At 40.9% G+C, this 24,915-nt stretch overlaps 1 protein-coding gene across 2 annotated transcripts; it reads left to right on the forward strand.

Annotated features, from left to right (window-relative positions):
* The first annotated feature begins 832 nt into the window (after positions 1–832).
* Positions 833–23,887, forward strand: WIPI2 (WD repeat domain, phosphoinositide interacting 2). Of its 2 annotated transcripts, none has more exons than XM_082064943.1 (12): positions 833–1,098; positions 9,898–9,980; positions 14,207–14,376; positions 15,564–15,660; positions 16,255–16,352; positions 16,815–16,907; positions 17,712–17,782; positions 18,719–18,826; positions 19,586–19,750; positions 20,688–20,795; positions 22,234–22,364; positions 23,187–23,887. In XM_082064943.1, the coding sequence occupies exons 1-12, from the start codon at positions 1,025–1,027 to the stop codon at positions 23,297–23,299; spliced, it is 1,311 nt and encodes a 436-aa protein (XP_081921069.1). In that variant the 5' UTR covers positions 833–1,024; the 3' UTR covers positions 23,300–23,887. The 2 variants fall into 2 exon arrangements, with proteins under 2 accessions (XP_081921069.1, XP_081921070.1); XM_082064944.1 differs by having other exon boundaries at positions 22,234–22,331.
* The last annotated feature ends 1,028 nt before the right edge of the window (positions 23,888–24,915 follow it).

The raw sequence follows: 24,915 nt of genomic DNA on the forward strand, positions 1-24,915 counted from the left end.
GGATATTTTCCTGTGCATTAAGCTTCTGGAGCCGGAAGGTAAGAAAAGAGATAATTTGAGCTTAAAATCTCCCCAAGGGAAAAGAAACTTTGGATGTGTAGGAGGAGTTACAGGATGCGGGGATAGGAGGTGGCTCCATCACCCCCACTGCTATACGTGCATCATTCACGAACCCTCCCAGATGAGCTGGCCCCAGGGGTATGAACCCCAACACCCCGTGCTCTCCAAAATGCACTCTTTTCAGGACAAAGCCCTTAACTTCAATCCAGTTTCCAGACAGTTCAGTTGTCTTTTTTTGTCTCCAGTTTATTTGATCTCCCCACTACCCACCCCTGGGATTTGGCGCAGCCTGTGATTCCCCTTGTTCTGAAATTGTCTTCTGCCCACGCCTGGCTGTCCTGCCAGCTGGGGACCCCCAAAGGCCAGTGCACCCCGGCCATGACAAGGCCATTGCACTCGGGTGTGATGTCCCTAAACAGCCTGTGCCTGGTGTCTCCTGCCGCCCCATCTGCCGAGCCTTGGAGCCCTCCCGTGGTACAAAGCAGAACTGCAGAGGCGCCGGCGAGCGGGGACCGTGACACGGTCTGTAGGGATCGTGAGAGTGACGTGGCGGCCGCGGTCAAGGCCGAGGACAGCGGGGACGTTACTGAGCTGGCGACCGTCGCTTGAACTCCGAGCCCCCCATCCAGGCGCCGGCCCCGCCAAGCCCCGCTCAGCTTCGGAGCGCCGCCCGTCCCGCCCTTTCTGCCCAATTTCGGCGCCACCGCCCGTGCGCATGCGCGGCCTCTCCTGTCCCGTGGGCGGGCGCACGCGCGGTGGCGGTACGGTGGCCGGGAGGAGGGGGCGGGGCGCGCAGCCGCGGGGCCGCTCCGCCGCCCGCAGCGTAAACAAGGGGCCGGCGGGGATGAGGAGGCCGCGGGTGCGCGGTGCGGGCTGGGGCCGCCGGGGCTGAGGTGCGCTGCCCGCTGGAGGTGTTTCCCCTCTCTCCCCCCCGCCGGACGGGGGTGGCGAGGGTTGTCCCGCCATGAACTTGGCCGGTCAGAGCGGCGACGCCGGCAGCGGCCATCTGCTGTTCGCCAACTTCAACCAGGACAACACGTAAGGGGGCGGCGCCCGACCTGAGGGGACACTCGGCCTGAGGGGGAGGCCGGGGGACCGGGCCTGAGGGGGAGACCGGGGGACTGGGCCTGAGGGGGAAATCCGGGGGACCGGGCCTGAGGGGGAAATCCGGCCTGACCGGGGGACCGGGCCTGAGGGGGCGTCCGGCCCGAGCGGGGGCCCAGCCGCGGGGAAGGGGCTCCTGAGAGGGCTGAGGAGACCCGGCCACTGGGGGAGGTGTGACGGGTCCCCCCCTCCCTGTGCTGCCCGTTCCCGTGTCGGCTGACCCCACCGCAGCCTCTGCCCTCACCAGCACAGCTGAGGGCCGGGGCCCCCTCATCCCTGCAGCAGGAGGGGTGGGAACACCCGCCCTGCTCTCCGGTTTGTGTGTGGAGCTGCGGGGGGTGAGGCCGCTGGCGCAGGGGCACGTAGCACTGGGCTGCTGGAGCTGCGGTTGCAGCATCTTTCCTTCTCCCTCTCCCGGGCTGTTGCCCTGGGGAGCTTTTCTGTTTTGTGCTTGGGAGGCAGTGCTCGCTGTTGCTTCCAGAAAGTGGGGGAGGGCTGTTTCTGCTTCTTGATGGTGTCCAACCTTTAAGAGAGACTGAGATAAGGTGAAGACCCTAATCCTCTGGAGGTGCCAAGGCTTAATCCAAAAACTCATTGTAGTTATCTTTTCATACAGCTCTTTTATTTTCACTTGCTCTCCATGTTGAAGCATACGCCTTAGGCCTCAAGGTATTTTTATGAGCTCATGCTTCTTTCAGTTTTGATTTTGAAACAAGAGGCCTTTCTCATTCAGTCCTTGAAATTATGCTTACTTGTTTTTTGATTCTAGAAAGGGTCAGATAGTTCATGCTGCGCATCTTGCAAATTAACTGTTGCAACATATTTAGATTAATTGCCATATATTAATTTTTATATGAGGTATTAAAGAGCAATAATTTTCAGTTTAAGAAATTTCTAATAGTTGGAATTGCAGCACTAAAGATCCTTTAAAGAAGGATTGGACTGTCTTAAATACCTAAGAGATGAAACTGGGGGGCAATAACCAAAAGAACTTGTACTTGAGAAAGGAGGAGTTTTGTTTTAGGAAGTGAGTAAGAGGAAATGATCTCAGGTTGGCATCACTGAGCATAATCCACGTGTGTGCTGGTGGTTTTTTCTTTTAACAGCTTATTTGTTCATTTAACAAGCAATGATATTTTGTCCTCACAAGAGAGACTGTCTTCAGCGTGTACTGTAATGGATGCGAATTGCGAAGATGAGAAGCTTATTTATGGTGACTGCCAAGACTGAGGAGAAAGGTCCCATCACAGAAGGAAATATTCTGTTTGCTTTTGTAGGTCTTGTTGGGGGTAAAGAGATGAACAAGTGGAGCTGGATAGGCTTGAGACAAGAGGCTTTAACAGTAAATAACTTAAAATAAATTATGGGGGGGAAGCAATAGTCTTTTGTGTATTTGTAAGTAAATCATTATCCATATACTGAGTTGAGCCAAAGACTTTTGTAATTTCTTTTTATGTCTTTTCAAGTACCATATAGAGCTTGCTCTCTCATTGTGTGTAAAACATGCCCATGTTCTGCTCAGATACCATCCATTTTTTACCTATTACTACCTAAAACAAGTCCTAATAGCTAGGAAATCTGTCATCATTTTCTTTTGCAATTTATAAAGGTCATGATATAAGTTTTGAAGTTAAACTGTACTGTTCAACATGGTGATCTAAAAGCGTTAGTATTTTACGTCTTGTAAGGCAACTACCTATTTCAGTTGCACCTTAGCTTTGTGGAGAGCTGTATATATTTAAAGATCACAGAGCTGTGACCAAAAAAAGAAAACCACCACCATGACTTTTTGAACAGGAGAGGTGCAGGCTTGACTGGAGAACAAATCCAAGACAGAATTAAAAGGAAAGCAAATGTAATAAACACTAATCTCAGTCTTCTTTGCCTTGTATACATTCGAGTCTTTCTTCAAGGAAGAGTCAAGTGTGATTCCTTTTTGAGTTTATGGGGGGAAAAAGGGATGAATGGCTAATGATTTCTTTCCTCAACCATGTCTGATACTGCAAGATTTTTCCCATTTCATTTTCATAAGAATCTAAAAACTGTTCTTCAGTTTCTGTCCTATAGCTGACTTTTTTTGTATTCAATATTCTCATGTCCATTGTGCAAGTAGATTTTTTTTTTTTAAATATTATTTTTATATGTAAAGCATCTTGAGATTAGCTGATGAGAATTTTGGCAATGTTTCTTTTTATGTCATCCAGACCTGGCCCATATATCTTTGCAATCCAAAGTTTTGGGACACTAAGTCTTCTGTTTAATTTTAGAATATTTTTGCATTTTCAGATATCCATTATAGAAATGACATAAATATTAAAAGGCTCCTGTTCATATTCTTGTCTCAAAATTATGAGAATAATTTGAAAGGCCACTTACTTTGAGACAGATGAGATGGTTGGATGACGCAGAATAAGTATCTGTTCTTTCTAGGAGTGTCTCGAAGAAAAGGAGTAAGTATAAAACAAGTTTGCACACGTCTTTGTGAGCAGCTTCTTACTAAAACACTTGTCTGATGTGGTAAGTGACCCAAATAACCAAGTTGCATTGTAGGTCTTAAATTGAGTAGAATTCAGTGGTTGTGTAAATTCTGTAACTGAACTTTAAAGTTCTTTAAGCGTAAGTTTATTTGAATTCCACCCCCCCCACACCCCAATGATCTCTCTCAGTTTCTTGTTTAAATTGAGAAACAAGAAGTCAGGTCTCTGGGTTTGTTAGTATACTATTCTATATATCTAGAAGATCACTGTTTACCACGTGAGAACTACTGAAAAGAACTTATTTGGGATGAATTACACTTTCACATGCTGGGCCTTAGAAAGCTTATTTATTTTCAACTTGCATTACAAGTAGCTGGAGTCCTTCTTCAAACAGGCAAGGTAAACAAATGCATATTCTTTCAGTCAGTGTACAACAGACAAGCTTTGTTTATGTCTTCCCAGTCAGAAGGGCTGGCATCATGTTTTAAGGTGTGCTTCAGTCATTAGAAAAATTGCTGACAGACAAAACTGGAAAAGAAATTACTTGGGTGCATTGTTATTATGTTTGAAGCTTTTACCTTCAGCTTAACAAGATGCCAGTACCACTCCTGTTCAAATGTGTCTTACTTATGTGGACAGCAGAGCCAAGTGCTTTGTATCAGGAAAAGATGGTACTTATTGCTGGTAAAAATAAGTCTCAAGCTAACTTTTCCTAAGCTTTAGGAAGGGCTGTTAATTAATTATTGTCTCCTGTAGGAAGGAGATGAGCTTTGTGATGGTTTTTATTTCTGGGAAATGGGTTTGATGGTAGTTAGAAGAATGTCATCAACATAAAAGTGGCTGTTGCTTTTTCCCAGTTGCTGCAATCCACAGTGACTGAAGCAGGTATTGTCTCCCTTGCTTTTAGGCTTTTTTTCAGACTTAACTTTTTTTAAATGTTAATTTGTGGATGCTGTATGTAGTGACATCGTCTCTTTTAATAATATCTGCATTATTGAGAGCGTTGTCTTGCCTCTTTATTCCATATTGCCCTAAGCTTTATTTACATGAAAGTTCTGAATTATTGACCAGGACTGGAACTCTGCCTGAAAACACTCCACCTATAATGCAGCAGAAGCACTTGGTTTGTGGCTTCTCTTTGCTGTAATGTTTTCATTAAACAAAAATATGGAGATCGTTTTCAGAAGATGCTGGCATGCTTGTTTGGGACCTGGCCCTTTTCCCTAGTGCATCAAGCATCGTACAACGCGGCGTGACTGGCATTCCCTGGTTGAGAGGCAGAAGCTCCAGCCAGCAGGTAGAAGTGAAGTAACCAATGAGAATTCAGGTATCCTAGCAAAAAATGCAGGAAAGGTTTGTAGTTGACCTCAGTGCTAGGTTTGTTTTAGTAGCTGGAAATCCTCAAGAATAGATATTTGGTAAGAAGTACCGATTAAACCTGAGTGCTGTTAATATTGCTTCTGGGAGAACTAATAAAACTGAGCATGGATATGTTTATGAAGAGTTTAACTTGCCTCACAAACTTATACAAGCTTTAAAACCCATAAGGGAACTGTTTAATATAGTACATATGAAACTTTTTATCCAGTACATTACGTTGAGATTTCAGTGTTTAAATTGTTGAACACATATTTCCAGAGAAATGCCTTTGGAAGAACTTAAAAATTAACATATATGGTCTGTAGATTCAATTTAAAAAAATAACCCACAAGACACACCCAGAGAACCAACCTGTGAAATAATGCAAATTGACAGACCGTACAGAAGTCTTAGTTGCCTTTTTAAAAATAAGTGATGAAGTAACAGCATTTGGAAACAGAATAGTTGCTGTAGTTTTGACAACAGCCTCCTGGTGGAGGGAGAAAAGGAAGCCTTGGTGTGGAGTTGCAGTGAAAACACCAAGGTGGCCCTTATTTGCAAGGTCTTCTTGAGTCTCAGCTTTCGTTTGTGTGTGGAGTTACATGTGACGGGTGTTCTCTTTGTTTTAATTCTGCCCTTTTTTCCCCAAATAAATCAGTTTCACTCTAGGTTCTGAACTAAGGCCTATAGCTCTAGAGCTGTACAGCGTGCTTCAGGGTGTGGAAGTTGTGTTCTGATTCCCTTACTAAGTGACGTTTGGATCTCTGTAGTAAACTGCTTGTGGCGAGGAGCATTGGTTAGGTGCTGAGCGTTCACTCCTCTGCCTTTGTTTCTCCTATAATAGGTTCAGGTGTCATTCCCCCATGGCCCCTGAGGACAGGAGAGCTTGATTCCAAGGAGGCTTTAAAGCTTAAAAAATAAAAAAGGGAGGAAGGAGTGATCACGGAGCTCTTGTGCTCAGGGAAGGCAGCTGAGAGAAGCGCTCATATGTTGTGTTACTTGCTGTTGTATGTCGTGTTACTTGCTGTTGTTGCCCTGGAGCAGCAGCTGGGCTGCCAAAGGAACTGTTCCTCAGCCTGGGACAGTGTGATGGGAATTCAGCCTGGGAGCAGTGATGTTTACTCGGATTATGAACTTTCTGTTGTCCCAGCCCATTGCTGCACATTGAGTGATGAACGAGTGTTGTCTCCTTTTGCTGTAGCAGATTTAAGTTTGTCTTGGTTTTCTTTTAATATAAGAGCAGTGGGAAAATCTCCTGTGGCTTGTCAGAACACTGCTGACAAATCTGTTGAACACATGAGTTTCTGTATATAGCTCTTGTCCAAAATTATGACATATTAAGAGGTGTCTGTAAGATGTCATGACTTTGGTTTCAGCAGACATTTGGGAGGGGAAATAAAACAAAGTAAGTTTCCTTAGTAATTTTTCTTTTATGTAGTTTCATTTATTTTTCTTTTATTATTGTTATTATTATTATTTTCCCCTCTTCATCATAAGACTTTGCTTACAAAAAGTTTTGTCTTTGGAAATTTACATCATTTTTGAAATGAGGTGGAGTATTTGTATAATGAGACTGCCTAATAATGAAAGTAGGCTTAATTAACCAGTTATTTAAAATAGTAATGTCTTCTGGAGTCGTGTTTATACTGCAGCTGCAATTGATTTTAATCTTTGAGAGAGCTGCTCTTAGTAGGATCTTTCTGATTAATGTAGAATATTTGTGATTAATAGTTAAGGTCCTCTGCGGAAAGGCAAAACTGGTTTTCTTCCTTCTATGTGTATGTTAAAGAAGCAACAGAAAACCTATACGATTCTAAGTAATCTGAAAAAACTTGTTTCTAAAGAGCCTGAGAGATTGAAGCAGCTGATTTCCCACTCTAGGTGAGTGCACTTAAAGTGAATGTCAGCATCTTGAAACGACTGTGTGAGATATCCCATAACACTGCTTGCTTGATGAGGTTAGTTTTAATTATTTATGACAGCCCCTCTTGAAAATACTCTCAAGCTTTATCTAGTCTTGGATCAGACTGCAATATTATCTTTGAAAAAGCTGAGTAAACACAGTTTCATAAATCACGGCTATATTGGTAATTTTGTACTGAGCAGACAACCTTGATGATGAAATGGCTGAAAGTCTACGATCTAAGATGTGTAATAGCAGCTACACATAAGAGCTGAAAAACCACCTGTGTGTAACATCATGTTAGAAGAAAAAAAGGCCATTTTTTGGATATTGATTTTATTTTCAATTTCAGTCTCTCATCAGGTTCTGAAAATTGGTGATAATAAAGCGTAACGCCTACGTTGTAAAAGGAGCTTCTGATAAACTACGGTAGCTTCTTGTTGGCCACTGTCTATTTGAGCAATAGCTGAATGGCTTATTGATTGCATTTCTTCCCCATATAGTTGCACATTTTTTTGGAGGTGAGGTAATTTTGGCTAGATACTGGTTTTGTGGGCTTTGGTCATTTAGATAGCTATCAGGTGGCTTAAGGGCTTAAGTGTAATATCAGTGTGGGAGATTTAAATCATTATGATTATGCTTGTATAACTCAGCATCGTGAGTTCTCTTGTTACATAGAAAAAGCCTTTTTCCAATAGTTTCGTAAGAAGTAATTTGAGAGTACGTTAAAAAAAAATGCTGTTCTAGAAGAAAAATAGGTTGTTTTGCAGTTGTGGTCATACACTGAAACGGGTTTAATTATACTGACTCCAGCTGTCCTGTGTAAACAAATGATATGTGAGTTCGTCACCTTGATCCTGAAAGAAATAACAAAAAGCAGTTGCCATGGATGGAAAGGTTGGTTCTGTGCTTCTTCACTTTGGGTTTTACTTAGTCTAATTATTTTAATTATGTATACAACTCGCTTTTGCCATTGTCTAAAGATTATTTGAATGAGGTATAAGTAGTCAGTAGGATGAGAAAAATGATTGCTTGTTGGTTTCAGTCAGTAAAACAGTGATACAGTAATATTCTGTATTTAAAGCTGTAAGTACAATACAGGAATCCTTGTCATATGCTCACAAATAGCTGCTACGTGGACTTCTCCATGAGGAAATCATCCTGTGTCTTTTGTAGATCACTTATATTGCAAGGAGTCTTGTGACTGCATTTATTTTTAACTCAGTTGAGTGCTTGTTTACCTTTGTGAAGTGACAGTTTTAATGTCATTCTTTGTTAAACTTTTTTTTGAAGGAAGCAGTAGATAATCTAAGAAAAGCTAACTGTAATTTGGGGGGGGGGGAAATTACAGAAGTTGGATTTTCATTGACTTGTACAGAAGTAATTGAGGAAAAACACATCTTTGGCAACTAATCAGATGTAGTCTGCTGAACATTCTGATTTTGTCTGAAGGAAAATTACATTCAGTATTTCTAAGGTGGCTTAACAGGCACAGCAGCAAAATTTTCTTTTATAGTTGCTTTTCTGTCTATAAGCCTAATAATTTTTTTAATAACTTAGTTCTTGAATTTGGGGAGGTTTCCTTCTCTGGCCTTGATGGTGCATATTTTGATATGAAAGTTTAAACCTTCTCAGATATAATTTTTTAACCAGACTCTGCCAGTTGTATTTTTTTTCTAGAAGAGGAGGTCAGACCATCATACAGAAGTTGATTTTATAGCTTGGGATTTTAATTTCAGAGCGCAAGCCATCTGAGGACCAACTTTGTACTCTTCTGGGTACCTTGATGTTTAAAAAGGGCTCACTTTGGAGCCATGAGAGGAAAATACAGAAAGAGCAAGAAACTAGGAACCTGCATTGTATTCTAAATGCATAATTAATTGTTAGTGCATCTGAATTATATAGAATCATCTTGCTGAGTTCAGAGGGTGTTTTGGCAGCCCGACTGGCAGGGTTGGCTTTGGGCCCTGTATTGAATGACTTGCCACAATTTGGCGTATCAAAATACATTTTATTGAAATTTAATTAGTTTTTCTCCATGCATCCTGGCAGTAAGAAATATATGAACTACAAGCATACTAATACACTTCTGCACAGCTGTATTTACTGTTAATTTTCTTTTTCTGTGGCATAAAATCCTCTGCGTGAGGAGGGGAAAATAAGAATGTGCTATTGTCTGCTGCTTTGATGTGTAAAGACCTGCAAGACAAGCCTAAAGGCTTTTCTAGCTTAAAATTTAAGACCCATCTTTGACTCTGACTGGAAAAGCAATTAAATGGTCTGTGAGCTAAGTGTGAAAATTAAGTCATGGAGGAAAGAAGGGTTTGTAGTTGGTTTTTAAATGTCCTACTATTGTTAAAAATCTGTTTAATATCAGTGACTAGCATTTTTAAGAGGGCGCCTCTGATCAAAGATTCGGTGTGAATATTTGTAAAACTGAGACCTAACAATGTTCTGTGGAGGTGCTAGAATATCATCAAATAAAACCAGAGAAAATGAGAGTTCTCAGTCTTTCGTGTTTTTGTTTTGTTAATATATATATGGGGGTGGTTGGGGAAGGTTACAGTATAAAGAACAAAATATCCCCAGACAATCCCAGTTTAAACGGTCTTGGAGGTCACCTCTAACAATGAGGCAATGATGTAATTGGTTTGCATTACATTAATCAAGTCATCATCTTTCCTCCACACTAAACCTTTTAGTTTGAGTGGAGAAATCACCAGTATAAGTTGGGCAGTGGGCTCAGATTAACCTGTGAACTCTCATTTCACAAAATGTGAAGCAGGATTGCACACCTGGGGTAATTCTGAAGCTGTTTGGCCTTGCAGAGTTGAAGCAGCTCTCTGTGTCTGTCATGGCTTTTTTCGGTCGAGCTTTCTATTGCTTTTCTTGCTGAGCCAACCCAGCTGAAGTTTAGAACAGGGTAAGAATCTGTCCAAGGGTAATTCACAGCTCATTTAGTTCACGTTCCTGACTGGCTTATTTCTTTTTCAGATCCCTTGCAGTCGGCAGTAAATCAGGCTACAAATTCTTCTCCCTTTCTTCTGTGGACAAATTAGAGCAGATCTATGAATGCAGTGAGTATCTTCTTAATTATTTTTTTTTAATGCCTTCAGTTGGCTTAACGTGGGAAGAATAAGACAAGTGTCATTATTTCACAGGTGATTTGCAATTGACATAGAAGGAACCTTAAGTGTATGAAGAAATATCACACAAATACAAAACAATTGATTGCTGGCTATATATATCAGTGCTCCTTATTTAAATTTAGCTGGTATGTTGTAAAATTTGGTAATAGCTATGAGCAGAATTCTTTGCTTTTCTAACCTTGTCTGATAGTCAGGTTATGTAGCAACTGGGCATGAAAAAGAAACAAGATTCACTGATGTGAGAGTGTGTCCTTTGGGTCTTTTACTGGCTACTGGGGCAGGGAACCACAAATATACTGTTATCAAATTAATAAACAAAAAGTACAAAACGTGAAGCATTGGTTATCTTTTTCATTAATCCTAATACTTGCGGTTAGAAAAATACTTTTTACCATGATAGCTGCAGGTTTACTCATCCGAAAGGGTGAATAATCCAAAGTCCCGTAACTTTTCAATAGTGATCTCAATTGGGTAGGATATGAGATGAAATGGAGGGGAGGCTCGTGGGAGAAGTAGTATCCCTTGAAAAGCTGTATCCCTTGTCTTGCCAGCAGTTCACAGACTACCCTTTTTTGAGGTGCTAATAAATAAACTATGAATGCTATGCATGAGTATCCTTGTTTTCCTATAAACTCAACATGAACAGATGGTACCAATAGCTATGATGTCAGCATTTATAGTAGGGTCCTGGTGTATCACACCACACAACAGAATTGTCTTCAGACTCCATTCCCTTAGATGACCTGACCCTGTGGCATCTGAAGTTGGAAAATGGTGTGTGATTCAGATGGCCTGTTACCTGTGGTGACAACCTGATTCTGTCATCTGTCAATGGAGAGGAGTAATTGTGAGGTTCAAATGAGGCACCTGTGGTCAAGTTAAATTGTGTTCCAGCTACCTGTTTGAGTCATGGTCTGGTTATACTGGTTAATTGGTGGTTTGCGTTCATGTTATGCTGTTGAGTTTAGGTACCTGACCTCTGTAGTATGTTGGGCACTTAGGGTATCTGGCCTGATATCACCCCAGGAGACTGGGTGAAGATGACTCCTGTTACACGAGACACTGACTAAACATACTGAGACCGAACTTTGCAGCACTGCTTCTTCTGGGTAGTCCTTGAAAGACAAAGTACAGATTGGATAAAGTGCCTTGCTCAAAGTCTTGCAATAAAACAGCTGGGATTAGAATTTAGACCTGCTGATTTCAGTCTTCAGACTGTTCTAGGATGCCTGTATTGGATTGACCTCTGTAGTGGCTAAAGAAAGCTACAGAATATGCCCCAGGTGTCGCCTTTTTGAGAAAAAAAGAATGGGAGGTTTCTTTGCTCCCTTCACTGACTTCTGCTGTGACTCTGTACAGATCACTGAACTCCCTGCTCAGTTGATCCCCCTGGAAAAATAAGTGTGAGATTGGAGAGTGCTTTAAGGCTTAATGAATGCTTATAAGATGCTTCATGTTCTTGGATTAAAAATGGAATAGAAGCCCAGCTGATCATAATCTAGCTGGTTCTAACCAGCTCTTGTCTGTGATGCTACATGCTTGTGTTTATGAAACTCTAATCTTGTTATGTGTTCACTTGTTCTCCCCTCACTGCTGATACTTAAATCATTTTACAATTCTTCTTTTTGTTCTTACTGTAGTTTGAGTTTCTGGTAATGCTCTGTTGTGTAGTGTAAAAGAGAAAATAGAACAAAATTATTAACAGCAATGCTATAGGATGTAACTGGTGCTTCTAAACATATGATTAATTCAGGTCACCTGGAAGTAGGAGGTGCAGTAGGGCCTGGGACTGTACTTTAATGGTTGCTCGTTAGGACGTGTGCATGACTTGGCAGCTCTGAAGAGATTTTATCACTTTTTGCTGTTGGGGGAAGGCAAAGGAACAGAGGTGCATCCTGTATTTTTCAAGTGAATTTAATTAAAAGGCCATCACAAAGCCTTTCTCTAAAGGTAACTGTGTTATAGTAGTCTTTTTACGGTGAAACTGGAGGATTGTCTATACCTCTTAAGCATTTTTCCTTGTTGAAAGTTTTTTCTTATGTCTGTAAGTGCTTAGTTCTTGGTAGTGCTCTTCCCCGTGTGCCATCCCTGCTGCCTACACTTCCCATCAGCGCTTTTTCCGTCTGAATCTCCGCTCTCGTTCCTCCTCTGAAATACCAGTTCTGCCACCTGCCTGGGACAGTAACAAATCCCAGATGATGTGTCTTAATACAGTTGTCTCTGAATGGGGAAAGAATTTGTGCTTGCCCAGGAGCAGGGAGCACTCAGACTGTATTTTTTTCATAGAACCATCAAATGTCCTGAGGTGGAAGGGACTCTTTGAATCAGCTCCTGTCCCTGCATAGAACAACCCCAAAAATTCACACCATTTTGGTTCTCTGTGTGCTGGTCTTCTGACTTCTGCCAAAAAGATGCCATTGTTATGAAGGACTCCAGGCTTAGATAGAAAGCTGATAACCTGTATTGTAGAATATTGAGAATCTTTTATGTTACTGGTCTGACATCTGCACTTGAAAGTCTATGTATGAATTTACTGAAGCAGCTTTTTGGTTTGTTTTTTTTAATGTGTTGTGTGTGGCACCAGGAAAATGGAGAACAACTCCTTGAAAACTAAGTCATTGCTAAAATGCATTATCCTTGTTGCAGAAGTGAGGAAATTGAATTTTAAAAGCCTCTGTGAGCTGCTTTGTCTTCTCTGGAAAAGTACTGTATTAAATAAGAGATTTAGATAAAAGTCAATTATGTTGCATAGAATGCTGAAAATGCTTCGTATAAACCTGCTCCTTTTCCATAAGGAGGCTATTTCTCTCTCTCTCTCAAAAGAATGTAGAGCATCAAATGTTTTCTGTACTTTTTCTTGAAACAGCTGCCCAGAAAAAGCATTTTCAAAGCAGCTATGTCACACAGTGATGACATTGTCATATGCTGGGAATGTTGGACAGAACATTTTGCAGGGAATCTCTGTTATTGGTGATGAGAACAGTGCCAATTATTTAATGTGCCTCTTGACCAAAACAGAAGCCTTCAGAAATAAGCTTTCCAGAAGTAAATTCTGAAAAGTTCGGTTGTTTTGATGGATCGAGGCCAAAGGCTCAAGTCGCATGTCTTGATTCAGTTCTGGGGTAGAAGGGCAGAGGTAGCTGGTAGCTGTGGGAGAGCTGCAGAACATGCTAAAACTTTTTCCAGTTTTATTTTTCTGCTGTAAAAACAATGTCATCTGGGGCTTTTGGAGGGGAGCTCCCGTGGATGGGAGGGAGAAGCACATGCCAGGGTAACTGCTGATGGTACCTGCACTCCTACCAGCTTGATCCAATGCTGTATTATAGTCACATAGTTTGAGAATGTATCTTTGCTGGAGATCCTGGACTCTCCACCCTCCTGCTGTTTCCCCATGTTTTGAATGGTGACTTGGGTTTCTCCCTTCCACAGTAGAATATGTGACAAAACTACAGCTGTTTTACGGCTCTATATACATGCTGAGTTTGATGGTTCCTGTACAAATTGATTTTAGGGACTGTCAGGTAAAAGAAGTTATGTGTTTTAAAAAAACAAAACGAAACACCACTAATGAGTGGCTGAAGCAGTGCTAGAACAAATGAGTTTACCAGCTTGAGTACAAGAAACCTTTTTTTTTTTTTTTTTGTCTTCATGGAGAGGTGTGAAGAAACTCCAGATTTTTTGTCATCAGAAATCCTTCCATGCATTGCATAGCTTTAAAAAAACAAAAGGCACAAAACCACCATCAGAAAAAAATCCTTTGCTTTCCTGGATTTCTGCAGAGAGAGAGACAAGATTGTAAGGTTCTGGAGTTTGACAGCTTGTTGGTTTTTGGCTCCTTGGGATTTTCTTTCTGTTGGACCTTGGGCAGGGGTTTATACTATGATATTCTGATATTATATATTATGATATTTTGTTCGTAGTATGATATTCTGTTCTGAAGCAAAAGCTTGCATGACACCTGGGAGGGTGACGGGGGAAAATCTTTGTAAATCGGTGTTCACTGTGTAGATTATTTTTGCTTTAAAAACTTGTCCTGCATCCCACCTTAACCCTGAGCTGTTGTACCAGAACATTTGTGTTCTTAGGCTGTATCTCCCATTATTCTTCCCTGAAATCTCCCTCTGTGTTTTTCCCTCGTGGCTGCGATTCCTCAGCTGACACAGAAGACGTGTGCATTGTGGAGAGGCTCTTCTCCAGCAGCCTGGTGGCCATCGTTAGCCTTAAAGCTCCGCGCAAGCTCAAAGTTTGTCACTTTAAGAAGGGGACAGAGATTTGCAACTACAGTTACTCCAACACCATCTTGGCTGTCAAACTCAATAGACAGGTGAGTAGTAATTTTGAGTAGGTGAAAATGTGGAAAAGAGTTATTTTGGCACTTTCTCTGCTGGTTGATGTCTCTTCCTTTGGTGACAGAATTGTCATTTGAGATTAACTTGTAGTTTTCTAACAGTAGCTTCTGTATGACATCTCAGTGCTCCTATTTGGTTAAGTATTTTTGGTTCTATGTTTATGTACTTACTTAGGAAAATGTCCGTAGTAAGCTGGGCATCCTTTGGGCAGGAGGTTGGACTAGAGACCTTGGGAGGTCCCTTCCTGAATAATCCTGTGATCCTTGGTGTGAAAATATGTGAAGCTGACAATTTCTGTTGAGACCTAAACATAAAGTTGATATCTATTCACTTTTTATGTTTTTAAATACAGTTTCCCAAATTATTTTTTTAAAAATAAAAATTTAAAAATAAAATCACTGAACTGGTGAATTTTAAGTACCTGGAACCATAGTTTACTGTATTACTGAATCATTAGTAGGCTTTTCTGCAAATACATACTCCTCTGTCTTCAACCAGTTCTTCTAAGTAGAGAGAATGACATCTGAAGGAGAAAAATCTTCTTAGTATCTCTCCCTACCCCCAAAATCAGGTGAAGGAGGATGAGATTCCTGATTAAAATTATAAGCGAAACAGTGGTTAATTTGACTTCTGGCACAGTGAGGTAGCATTAAATGAGTAACATCTTGTAAGTTGTCCAGATGTAGTCTATGAAAGTGTAAATGAGATGTTGAAGAACTTAATCAAAGTATAAGTAATGGGTTCTATAAATGGTTAAAGTCATGTATGTTTTTCTGTTTAGCCAAAGCAGAAAATGATTTTCATGTGTGAATTGGCCTCATGAGGTGGGGAAATACATAAGGACAGGTACAGAGTTAAATAGCTTTAAATAAAGGTTTCTGGCTTGCTGACTTGAACTGGTAATGTAAATCATTTTTATTCAAATCAATTTGCACTAGCGCGGTTGAGAGAAGTGAAGTGCCCTGGTCAGTTCAAGTGACTGAGCGCAGTTTTGCACTGTTGAAGCCTTATCAAGATGTGTGTCTTGTCTCTCTTCTATCAGACTCTTGTTTCTTCCCATGAGGTGGGTACAACCTTTCCTCTTGGAAGGCACCTACTGCATTTTGGATATAATTTCTTTAGGATTGATAAATCACCATTTTGTCTTCTTTTCTTTGTCTAGAGGCTGATAGTATGTCTGGAAGAGTCTCTTTATATACACAACATACGAGACATGAAGGTGTTACATACAATCAGGGAGACGCCTCCCAATCCTGCAGGTAAGTATGTCGTTAGAAGCCAGAATAACCCTGAAAAGTGCATTCTCTGCCAACATATGATGGTTCCTACAGGGAACTGGAGCATTGTTGATTCAATTTTCAAATAAAAGTCACAGTTAAATACATGAATGTAATCTTAAAGCCTACCTGTTTGATCCAGGTGAGGTTTTTGAGAACACATACCAGACTAACTGCATCTTACCAGGATTTTGGTCTCCTAGAGTGGATGTGTCAAAACATTAGAAAGAAGTAGTAGAGAGCTACAAACTGGATTTTGTCAGAACTTGGTATAGTTAAAGGCTTTGCCAGGCTAATGCTTTAAGAGTCTTGGCAGATGTGGGAAATTCTACTACTTAATCAGTTATTGTAGCTCTGTCGGTATTCTTCCTTTTCTACTTTACATTGAACTTACGTAAAATAGTTGAATAAGTTGCAGGTTGACTCTGAGATTATTCATCCTTGTTCTGTTTCTGTTGATACCTTGTGAAGATAATTCAAGTTATCTGTGTACTATTAAAACATAGAACCAGAAAGTTTTGCTTCATGAGTCCTGGAATTTGCCTCTTTCTAATTCTGTTTCTGCATCCCTTCTAGGGTTGTGTGCTTTATCAATAAACAACGATAACTGCTACCTGGCCTATCCAGGCAGTGCAACTATTGGAGAAGTCCAAGTCTTTGACACCATCAATCTGGTGAGGATCTTGGTGAATGCTGTTTCCGCTTCTAAAGATGTGGTTTTTAGAAATTACTTAACTTGCTCAGAGAGGAGTTACTAGGTGCTCAATTAGGCTCGTCCGCATCAGTGTGCGGTATCTCTTACAGCTGGGCTTCACGGAATGTTGCCAAAGAATATACAGGCACTAATATTAGATTTTTAGGAGTAGAGTTGGGCAAATGGGAGGAGCAAAATAAAGCACATTATATTTGAATTGTCCTCTACCCACCCTGTGCTCGTACTCTCTATGCACATATTTCAGTGATAATTTTATGTACTTCTGCTTAGCAGCTACTGAAACAAATATTGAAGCTGTTGTCCATAAAATAAGATCCATATTTTGCCTTGAATGCTCTTAAATATGCAGTCTTAAACTGCAAACATGTAGCTTTTAGCCTGTGCTGTACTCAGGTTCTGTTTTATTGATTCACTCCTGCAGAGAGCTGCTAATATGATCCCAGCTCATGATAGTCCCTTGGCTGCTTTGGCATTTGACGCAAGTGGTACTAAACTTGCCACTGCATCAGAGAAGGTAAGGTGGCTTTTTATTGACTTGCCAACAGTAATAAAAATTCCGTTTCTAAGCATTTTGAGTAAGTTTAAGCATGCACAATTCCATCTGCAAGTGCCAAAAAAGGTTTACAGTTATAATGGCAAATCTAAGTTAAGCACTGCTAATGGTATTTGACACCATTTCCATGCTGTGAAATGTTGGATAATAAGGTTATCTAAATAAATACATTTTAATCTCGCTGTAATCAGGGCAATCCTCTAAGTGTTTCTCCCTTTAGTGCAGGATACTTATTAGAAATAAGTTGTCTTGTTTTGATCCTGTCTTCCTAATGAAAACAAGACAGTTAAAGTCAGAATAGCTAGAGGTGTCTTGCCAGTCATTGACATGCAATGACAAATTGTCCATCTAAATTGTATAAATTAAATTAGAAGGTCCCAAGCATCTGCTCTTTGAGTGATTAGTTTAGAATATAAAGGTGTAACTGATTGTATATGATAAAGGCACAAAGACATCCAGGTGACTGTACTGGTGGTACTTGCCGGGTGTGGTTATTTTCCTGATCAGATATGACAAGAAGGGCTGTTCTTGTTGCATAGCTGGTTCTCTACATTAGTAGTTCCCACCTCTTCTTGTTTCTCTGCTTCTCAAACACATCCTACGGACAAGCTCCATAAATATTTCATGTTAGTACATGGCGTGCATCAACGGCAATAAGTTAACAGCAAAACACTTTGCTGCCTGTAGTTGTACTCTGCTCACTAGAGCTAATACACAGTGAACGAACTCGAAATGAAAAATGATTTATTTTTTTTTTCTTTACAGGGGACAGTAATAAGAGTGTTTTCCATTCCAGAGGGACAGAAACTCTTTGAATTCCGAAGGGGAGTGAAGAGGTAAAGTTCAACTGAGCTAATTAGCTGAAGCTCATTCCTTACTGTGAATTTCCAGTATGTTCTGCTATTGAGCTGGCATCCTGATTTTTTTGCATATTTTCATCTTCATTCATCCCTGACTGTACGCTTGTAACAGTTTCAGCTTGAATGTCTTCCAATTTCACTCCTTTAGACCTGACTATTCCACAAATCAGTCCCGTCAGAATTGTACTACCTTTTGCCTTTTAAAAATTTATTGGTGAGGAAATTTGTTTAAAGTGGGTCACCTTCTGTAAGATGTATTGTATTCTTAAGGCAGTTGGAGGAAGTACATCTAGTATTATCGCTGTCTTCTACATTCTGCTAGTGCTGTGATCATTGCTAGCCATTGTGAAATGGTACTATGATTTGTGGTAGCAGCAACTATGTAGTTCTACTATACTTTATGCAGAGGTAAGACTGAGTTTGGATTGTTAGTAATTAACCCCTGTATCTGGGATACGTCAGAGTTGAACATCATTAATGGGGATCTTGCTCTTGAAGTGTTCTAAGAAAGTATCAGAGAATTCAGAATGCTTACTATGGAAATGTTCTTTTTTCTTATTTGCAAAGCAGTGGTGACTGAGAAAAATCTGCTTAAATACTAATTAAGCCAAATACTTTGGCTTAATTGGGAGTCACCTGCAATCACTGACAGGAGAAGAGGAGCAGGTGAGTCTCCCATGCCGCCGCAGTTCCTCCCAGCTCTCACAGTACAGCTGGTGGGAACATTATGGGGCTCCTCAGTAGTGACTGTGCAGAAAGATTCCTACCTACCAAAATGGAGAAGTAATATTCTAATTTAAGTCAATTTCCCTGAGTTAGTTAACACTAGCTTGCTTCTTACACCAATTAGCACAGTATTAGAATTACAAAAATAATACTTAATTGTTTTCCCCTCTTTTTTTTTGCTCCCAGGTGTGTGAGCATTTGTTCGTTGGCTTTCAGCATGGATGGCATGTTTCTGTCTGCATCCAGTAACACAGAGACAGTGCATATCTTCAAACTTGAGACTGTGAAAGAAAAGTACGTTTCAGAGGTGCCTTAGTTTTGTTTTGTTTTGTTTTCCAATAAAAAGGCTTTAAAATCAATTATACTCAACAGGATGAGTAATGCAAAGCATGGACAGAATTGTTTTGAACACTTCTGTAAAGGGCATAAGAAGTCATTTATGAATCAGCAACTGCAGCTGAACTGCATACAGTTTTCCCAGTGAATAGAAAAGGGATTTCTTCTGAAGAGAAATGTGCCATCCTTGTCAGAGGAATGTGAAGCAGTTTAATGTTTTCAGTTACATGTTTCACCTCTTCTGACATCCTCATGAGAAGAGCTCTCAGGCATCCCTTCCAGGTGTCTATGGGGCTTTAATAGGCACCAGGTTATAAAATGTTCCTATTTATTATTTGACAGGACAGTCTTAGTTACATTTCTGTGGAAGATGTTGGAAACAATGATATGTTTAGTGATAAACAGGTGACTAAAATCCTGATGTGTAGCTCTTTCCGGTAGATCTCACTCTTGTATAATGAACCTTGTGAAATACAGTTTTATAAGCAGAAGTATCAGTTTACAATAAAACATGATTAAATAACAGGCTGGGGCTATTGTAGGACACATTGTGCCCTGTAGCATAAATAGAGTGCATTAGAGTTATCAAGGATGTTTGTTTCTTCTGAGCAGAACCAAAATCTGCCTGATATCTTTAAAAAGATGCTTTGAAATGTTTACACACCTTTCTCTTTAATGTGAAGGTAAAGTCGGTTGTGTTTTTCTTCTGACTTACAGACCTCAGGAAGAGCCTACAACCTGGACAGGTTACTTTGGAAAAGTGCTGATGGCCTCAACAAGCTATCTGCCCTCTCAAGTCACAGAGATGTTTAACCAGGGTAGAGCCTTTGCTACAGTCCGCCTGCCCTTCTGTGGGCACAAAAACATCTGTGCACTTGCCACGTGAGTAAAGAAAAATTGAGCCTGTGTTCACCAGCCATCTGGACTGTTGTGTTGGGCATGGGGAGGCTGACACTGGAGAATGTAACCTCATCTCCAGCAGGAGGTGGATCACCTGTAACCAATTCAAATCCTGTTCTGCTTTTGGATCAATGTGTTAGAGCTAACATCTCGTAGTACTTTGAGGGGAGAAGGGAAAGGCATAATGTTTGGATGAGAATAGACTATTTTTAATTGTTGTTTAAAGGTGTCTTTTAATTTTGAAAGAAGAACGTTGAGAACAGACCCCTGGGGTTACGGCATTTGCTTCCATTAGTGCTAGGGGCAGTGATACTGTATGTTGTGTTAGTGAATTGCAAAATTAGGTAATTCACACTAACCATTAAATAAGTCTTTGAAAGCAAGTTCATATTATTCTTGTCTCTGAAACAGCATAGCATTCATTAAAGTTAATATTGAGGACTAAATCTAATCTTTATTCTGCCTTCACTGAAGACGGGTCCCATTTGGCACAGCTACCAAAGCAATAAACTGAGTGGTAGTAAACTTTATTTTGTGGAGGTTTTATAGTTTTTATGCTAAATTGAATTTGTGTCTATACTCTCCTCTCATCTCAAAGCACCCTTTAAGCAATTATTAAGTCTTGTAATGTTTTTGAAATATGTAAATATTTCCCGTTAGAATATTTGTCTCTGGAGCTACAGAAAGCTTGATAACAGGATGGTAACTTCTGAATCTATTTTACTGGGTTATGTATAAACTGCTTGATTTCTTGTGGCATCCCACTAGCCCCAAAATGGGGTTATCTCTTACTTTTTTTTTTTTTTTTTTGCACAGTTCTTTCTGAGGTGGTCTATAATGGCTTAAATTAATGAGAGGGGAGGAGAGTGTGCTTTCTTGAGTTCTTATTAGTCTGTTACTCTCTCCTAAACCATTCTAGAATCCAGAAGATCCCTCGTTTATTGGTGGGAGCTGCCGATGGGTACCTGTACATGTACAACCTAGATCCCCAAGAAGGAGGAGAGTGCACACTAATGAAGCAGCACAAGTAAGTTCACATTAGCCAAAGGCTGTTGTGTTTTATTTCTTCACAAAATCCAGTTTGTTCTTAAGCTTTGTGCTGTTCTGCAAAAGTCTAACTTAGAACAGCTCATTGCTTTAAACTAATCTTTTTCCAGACCTCTGACATGAATGAGTAACTTCAGAATCCCCCAGTGCCTTCCCTCCTAGTATCTACTACACTAAGCATCGCTTTACCAGCAGAAACTTAACGCTGTCAGATTGCAGTGAAGGATCAATCGCTGTTAGCTGTATGATCCTGTTTCCTCTTACTTGGCAGTTTGAGTTGAGTTACTTAACCAAGAAATTGAAACGTCTGACACCATCCGCTTCATCAATAAATGAAGCAGTTACAGACATGAGAGATGTTACTCTGACTTCACAGAGGGGAATTTGGCCTATGAAATTATCTGTATTCGCTCTCTGCCAGTGTCCTTATTAAACTTCTTTCCATATAGGCCAGCCAACTGATGTTCTGTAGCAGTACCATAGAACCCTCAAGGAAAATATGACCAGGCGTTGTTGTATTTTAATAAGGTCTGGCAGGAAAAGCTTGGGTAATATAGTCAGATTACTTACATGATCAGTCATAGAACTAAAACCAATAACTCACAATGATAACTCAGGTTTGTATCTTTGAGTCTATAATTGTAGAGTCGTTTAGGTTGGAAAAGACCTTTAAGATCATCAAGTCCAACTGTTAACCTCACTCTGCCAAGTCCACCTCTAAACCATGTCCCTCAGCACCACATCTACACGTCTGTTCAACCCCTCCAGGGACAGTGACTCCACCACTGCCCTGGGCAGCCTGTTCCACTGCCCAACAGCCCTTTCTGGGAAGAAGTTTTTCCCAATATCCAATCTAAATCTCCCCTGGTGTAACTTGAGGCCATTTCCTCTTGTCCTGTTGCTTGTTATTTATCTGAATGTTTTAAGGTATGATGTCTGGTTTCACTTGTAGATGAAGTGAAGCCTCAAAGAGAAGCTTTTATCAAGTTCTTAAGCTGTGAAACGCTCTAATACCTTCACTAGAGGATTTTTTAGTATATGTGATTGAAGCAACCACTTCTGTTGTGGACATAGCTCAAGGGACAACCTATAATATTGCTCATTGGAATGGTTATTATTTTATTTAGTCATGCACTCTTGTTTTTAGTCTTTTTTTCCTAGCATTAGCTACTAGAATTTTGATCTTGATGCTGTTTCCAGGGCTAGGATGTAACTGATGTGTCTTCATTGTTAAATATGAAGTGTTGTTAGATGCCTTCTTGATACTCCTTTGGAACAGACGAGCCAAGTTCCTCCTGTTGTATGTGTATATGTATTATTCTTACATGTCTAATGACATATTCTTCTGTAGCTGTCAACTAAAGCTGTACTGTGCCCAGGTAGATCACCTCTCATGCTAACCTCTCTCTGCTTGGTAGGCTTGATGGCAGTATGGAGCCAGCCAACGAAATTCTAGAGTCTGCATCCCACGACCGGCCGTTGGTAGCGCAGACGTACAGTGCCGCTGTGACTAAAGGTACATACGTGCCTTCCTCACCCACAAGGCATGGTAAGGAGAAGGCTGGAAAATGAGGTAGAGAGCATCTCTGCGCATTGTTTTGTTCTAGACGGCCATGTGAGCTTGTCTACTTCAACCCTGGGCTTTTCATAACCTCAGGTGTGATGTGGAGCATTGGTGAGCAGTAGGAAAAAAGCATTTTTGATGTACAGTAGCCTCCTATAGATGGATCTCTCATTGCTGCTACTTTCTGGATAGAATGCTGTCTCGAATTGTGGTTGACTACTGTCCTGATAGTTGCAGTACTTGCCAAATGGTTTCTAAGATGCCCTGAAACAATTATTTCACACAGGAGTTGAGCACACAGACCTTGCGCAAAGCCTCTGATACATAGCGCCCACTTTTATTTAACAATGTTGATAAGTGGTCCTGTCACTTCTTTATGGGAACAGTGACCTTTTAGTCTGATTTGCTGCTCTGTTAAATCAAGAGGATGCGAATTTAGTTAATGCTGCAGCTCTCCAAGTGATGAGTGGAGGTTTTACCATCTTTGTACGTCACTTGGGTCAGTGCTTCTACTGCAGAGGAAGGACAGGCTGCACGTACAGCATCAGTACTGCAGTTGTGCAGTGCATGAGTGGAGAGTAAGAAAAACATCAGCCTGCACAGAGCACCAGTATGTGTTGTACACATAGGGCGTGATCATAAACTGCTCTTGGCTTGGAGAAACACTGTCATGATAAAAGCAAACATAGGGTGGCAGTGAAACTGTTGCAAGTAATGTCTGGTACTTCAGCTCTAATCACTCGCTTTAGATCCGAGCCTTAGTTTGTGCTGCTGATTCCCCCCAACTACTTTTTCCTTTCTCTGCAGCCTACACAGATGACTTGGGTGCCGTGGGTGGAGCTTGCCTGGAAGATGAAACCAACTCGCTGAGGCTGGACGAGGACAGTGAGCATCCTCCCATGATCCTGCGGACAGACTGAACTGTGACCTGTGAACTCACTCCTGAAGCAGAGAACACTGGCTTGATGTTTCCTGAGGAATCTCGTGTTATGCTGCTATGAACTTTGACATGAGTTGGGAGAGAGGATGACAGACTCTTACAGTTTTAAGTCGTAGCTGTAGTTCTAATTCTATACAATTGGAAAAATATATGGTTTTCAATTCAGTGGCTTTTAATCTTGCTTCTCTATTTTAGCTGTGTTTATTTTTTTTTTGTTGCCAAAACCTGCTGTTTGTGCAGCCCTCAGAGCCTACTAGCTTTGCATGCCTTCATGTGCCAAGCGAGCATAGGAGGGGGAGAGAGAGAAGCCACTTTATAACAAACTCAAGTTTGTATTTTTTTTATATATGTATATAATATTTAGCTTATATAAGGAAGGAGTAGAGAAGTGGTTCTGGAAGCTGAGACTGGTTCTGCACTGACAAAGGTCCAAATGGTTTCCTGTGCATGGGCTTGCAGGCATACCTAGTGACTGACATGCAACCTTTCAAATGCAACGGCCTGGGTTTTTTTTTGGGTTCTCCCTCCCCATTCCTGGACCATTTTGTTAATTAAAATTCCTTCTGAATGTTGTGTATTCGTTGGGACTATTCTGTTTGTTGAGATGGAAAACTGAAAGTGTTTCCCTGCATAAGGATATAGGATATAGAAAGTGCCTTTACTGGGAAGAATAGGAATTGCTGCAGGAAGAAAGCTGGAATGAAGGAGGAATCGGTGGAGACTCCTGTACATCTTTAGTACTTGGATGTCTGTAGCCTATAAGCTTGTGGGGTTTTTTAGAGAAGATGTGGAATGCACTTGCTTTCTCTCCTGTCGATTGTCTTATTTCCTTGGCAGAGTAGCAATAACCTTTTTTTATACTTTCTTAAATTATCCAAAGCGAGGATTCTGTCAGAATGGATGGAAATCCCTGTGGAGTAACGGCAGCCCTGCTCTTTAAACAGCCTTAAGGCTTTCGGCTGGAAAGTTCTTGCCTCTCTCCAGTCTGGGGCTGAGTGGTCTGCTCTAATTGTGAAGGTTCATGTGTTTGGGTTTTTTTCCAGATACTGATGTAAATATAAATGATTTTGAAAGATTAATTTTCTTCTGGGTTCTCTTCTGCTGAGTAACAGTGCTTTGCTTTTTGCCTTTTTTTATTTTTCCCCTTTCATCAGTACTTCCTGTGATACACTCCAAGGACGGGATGTCTCTTTGGTAGTTTTGGAATAAATCCTCTGCTGCCCTGACCCTGGCCAGGGCTTTCCAAGGCTGAGCAGTGCTGCAGACTATTTTTAGGGTTGTAACGTGCCTTCTCTTAAGTCTTGGATAACAGTTAGTGAGCAAGTGATTAGTAAAGTACTTGGTGAGTGCTACTTTCCTTTGCCAAAATGAGCCTGCTCTGCCTTTTGTGCAGTGATATGGGTTGCTTCCTTCCCCTCTACTGACTGCTTGCAAAGAAATACAAATAAAAACTGACAAGGAAAGAGAGGGGGACGGAAGCTGAGTACTCCAGCTACATGTGAACTCCCTTCCACAACTGGAGAGTGATGTGCTTTTAGGGTTTGGTGCTGTGAGCAAGTCTTCTGTCGAGCGATCGCAGGCAGTGGTTGTTCCCAA

Source organism: Streptopelia decaocto (assembly GCF_964273445.1).
Source record: "Streptopelia decaocto genome assembly, chromosome: 13".
Taxonomy (NCBI): domain Eukaryota; kingdom Metazoa; phylum Chordata; class Aves; order Columbiformes; family Columbidae; genus Streptopelia; species Streptopelia decaocto.

Bases quoted from the DNA above. Each gene is read 5' to 3' on its own strand.
- WIPI2 (XM_082064943.1), top strand. From the start codon at position 1,025: ATGAACTTGGCCGGTCAGAGCGGCGACGCCGGCAGCGGCCATCTGCTG. The intron at 14,377-15,563 runs GTGAGTAGTAAT...TTCTTTGTCTAG, and splicing joins CTGTCAAACTCAATAGACAG to AGGCTGATAGTATGTCTGGA. The intron at 16,353-16,814 runs GTGAGGATCTTG...TCACTCCTGCAG, and splicing joins TCTTTGACACCATCAATCTG to AGAGCTGCTAATATGATCCC.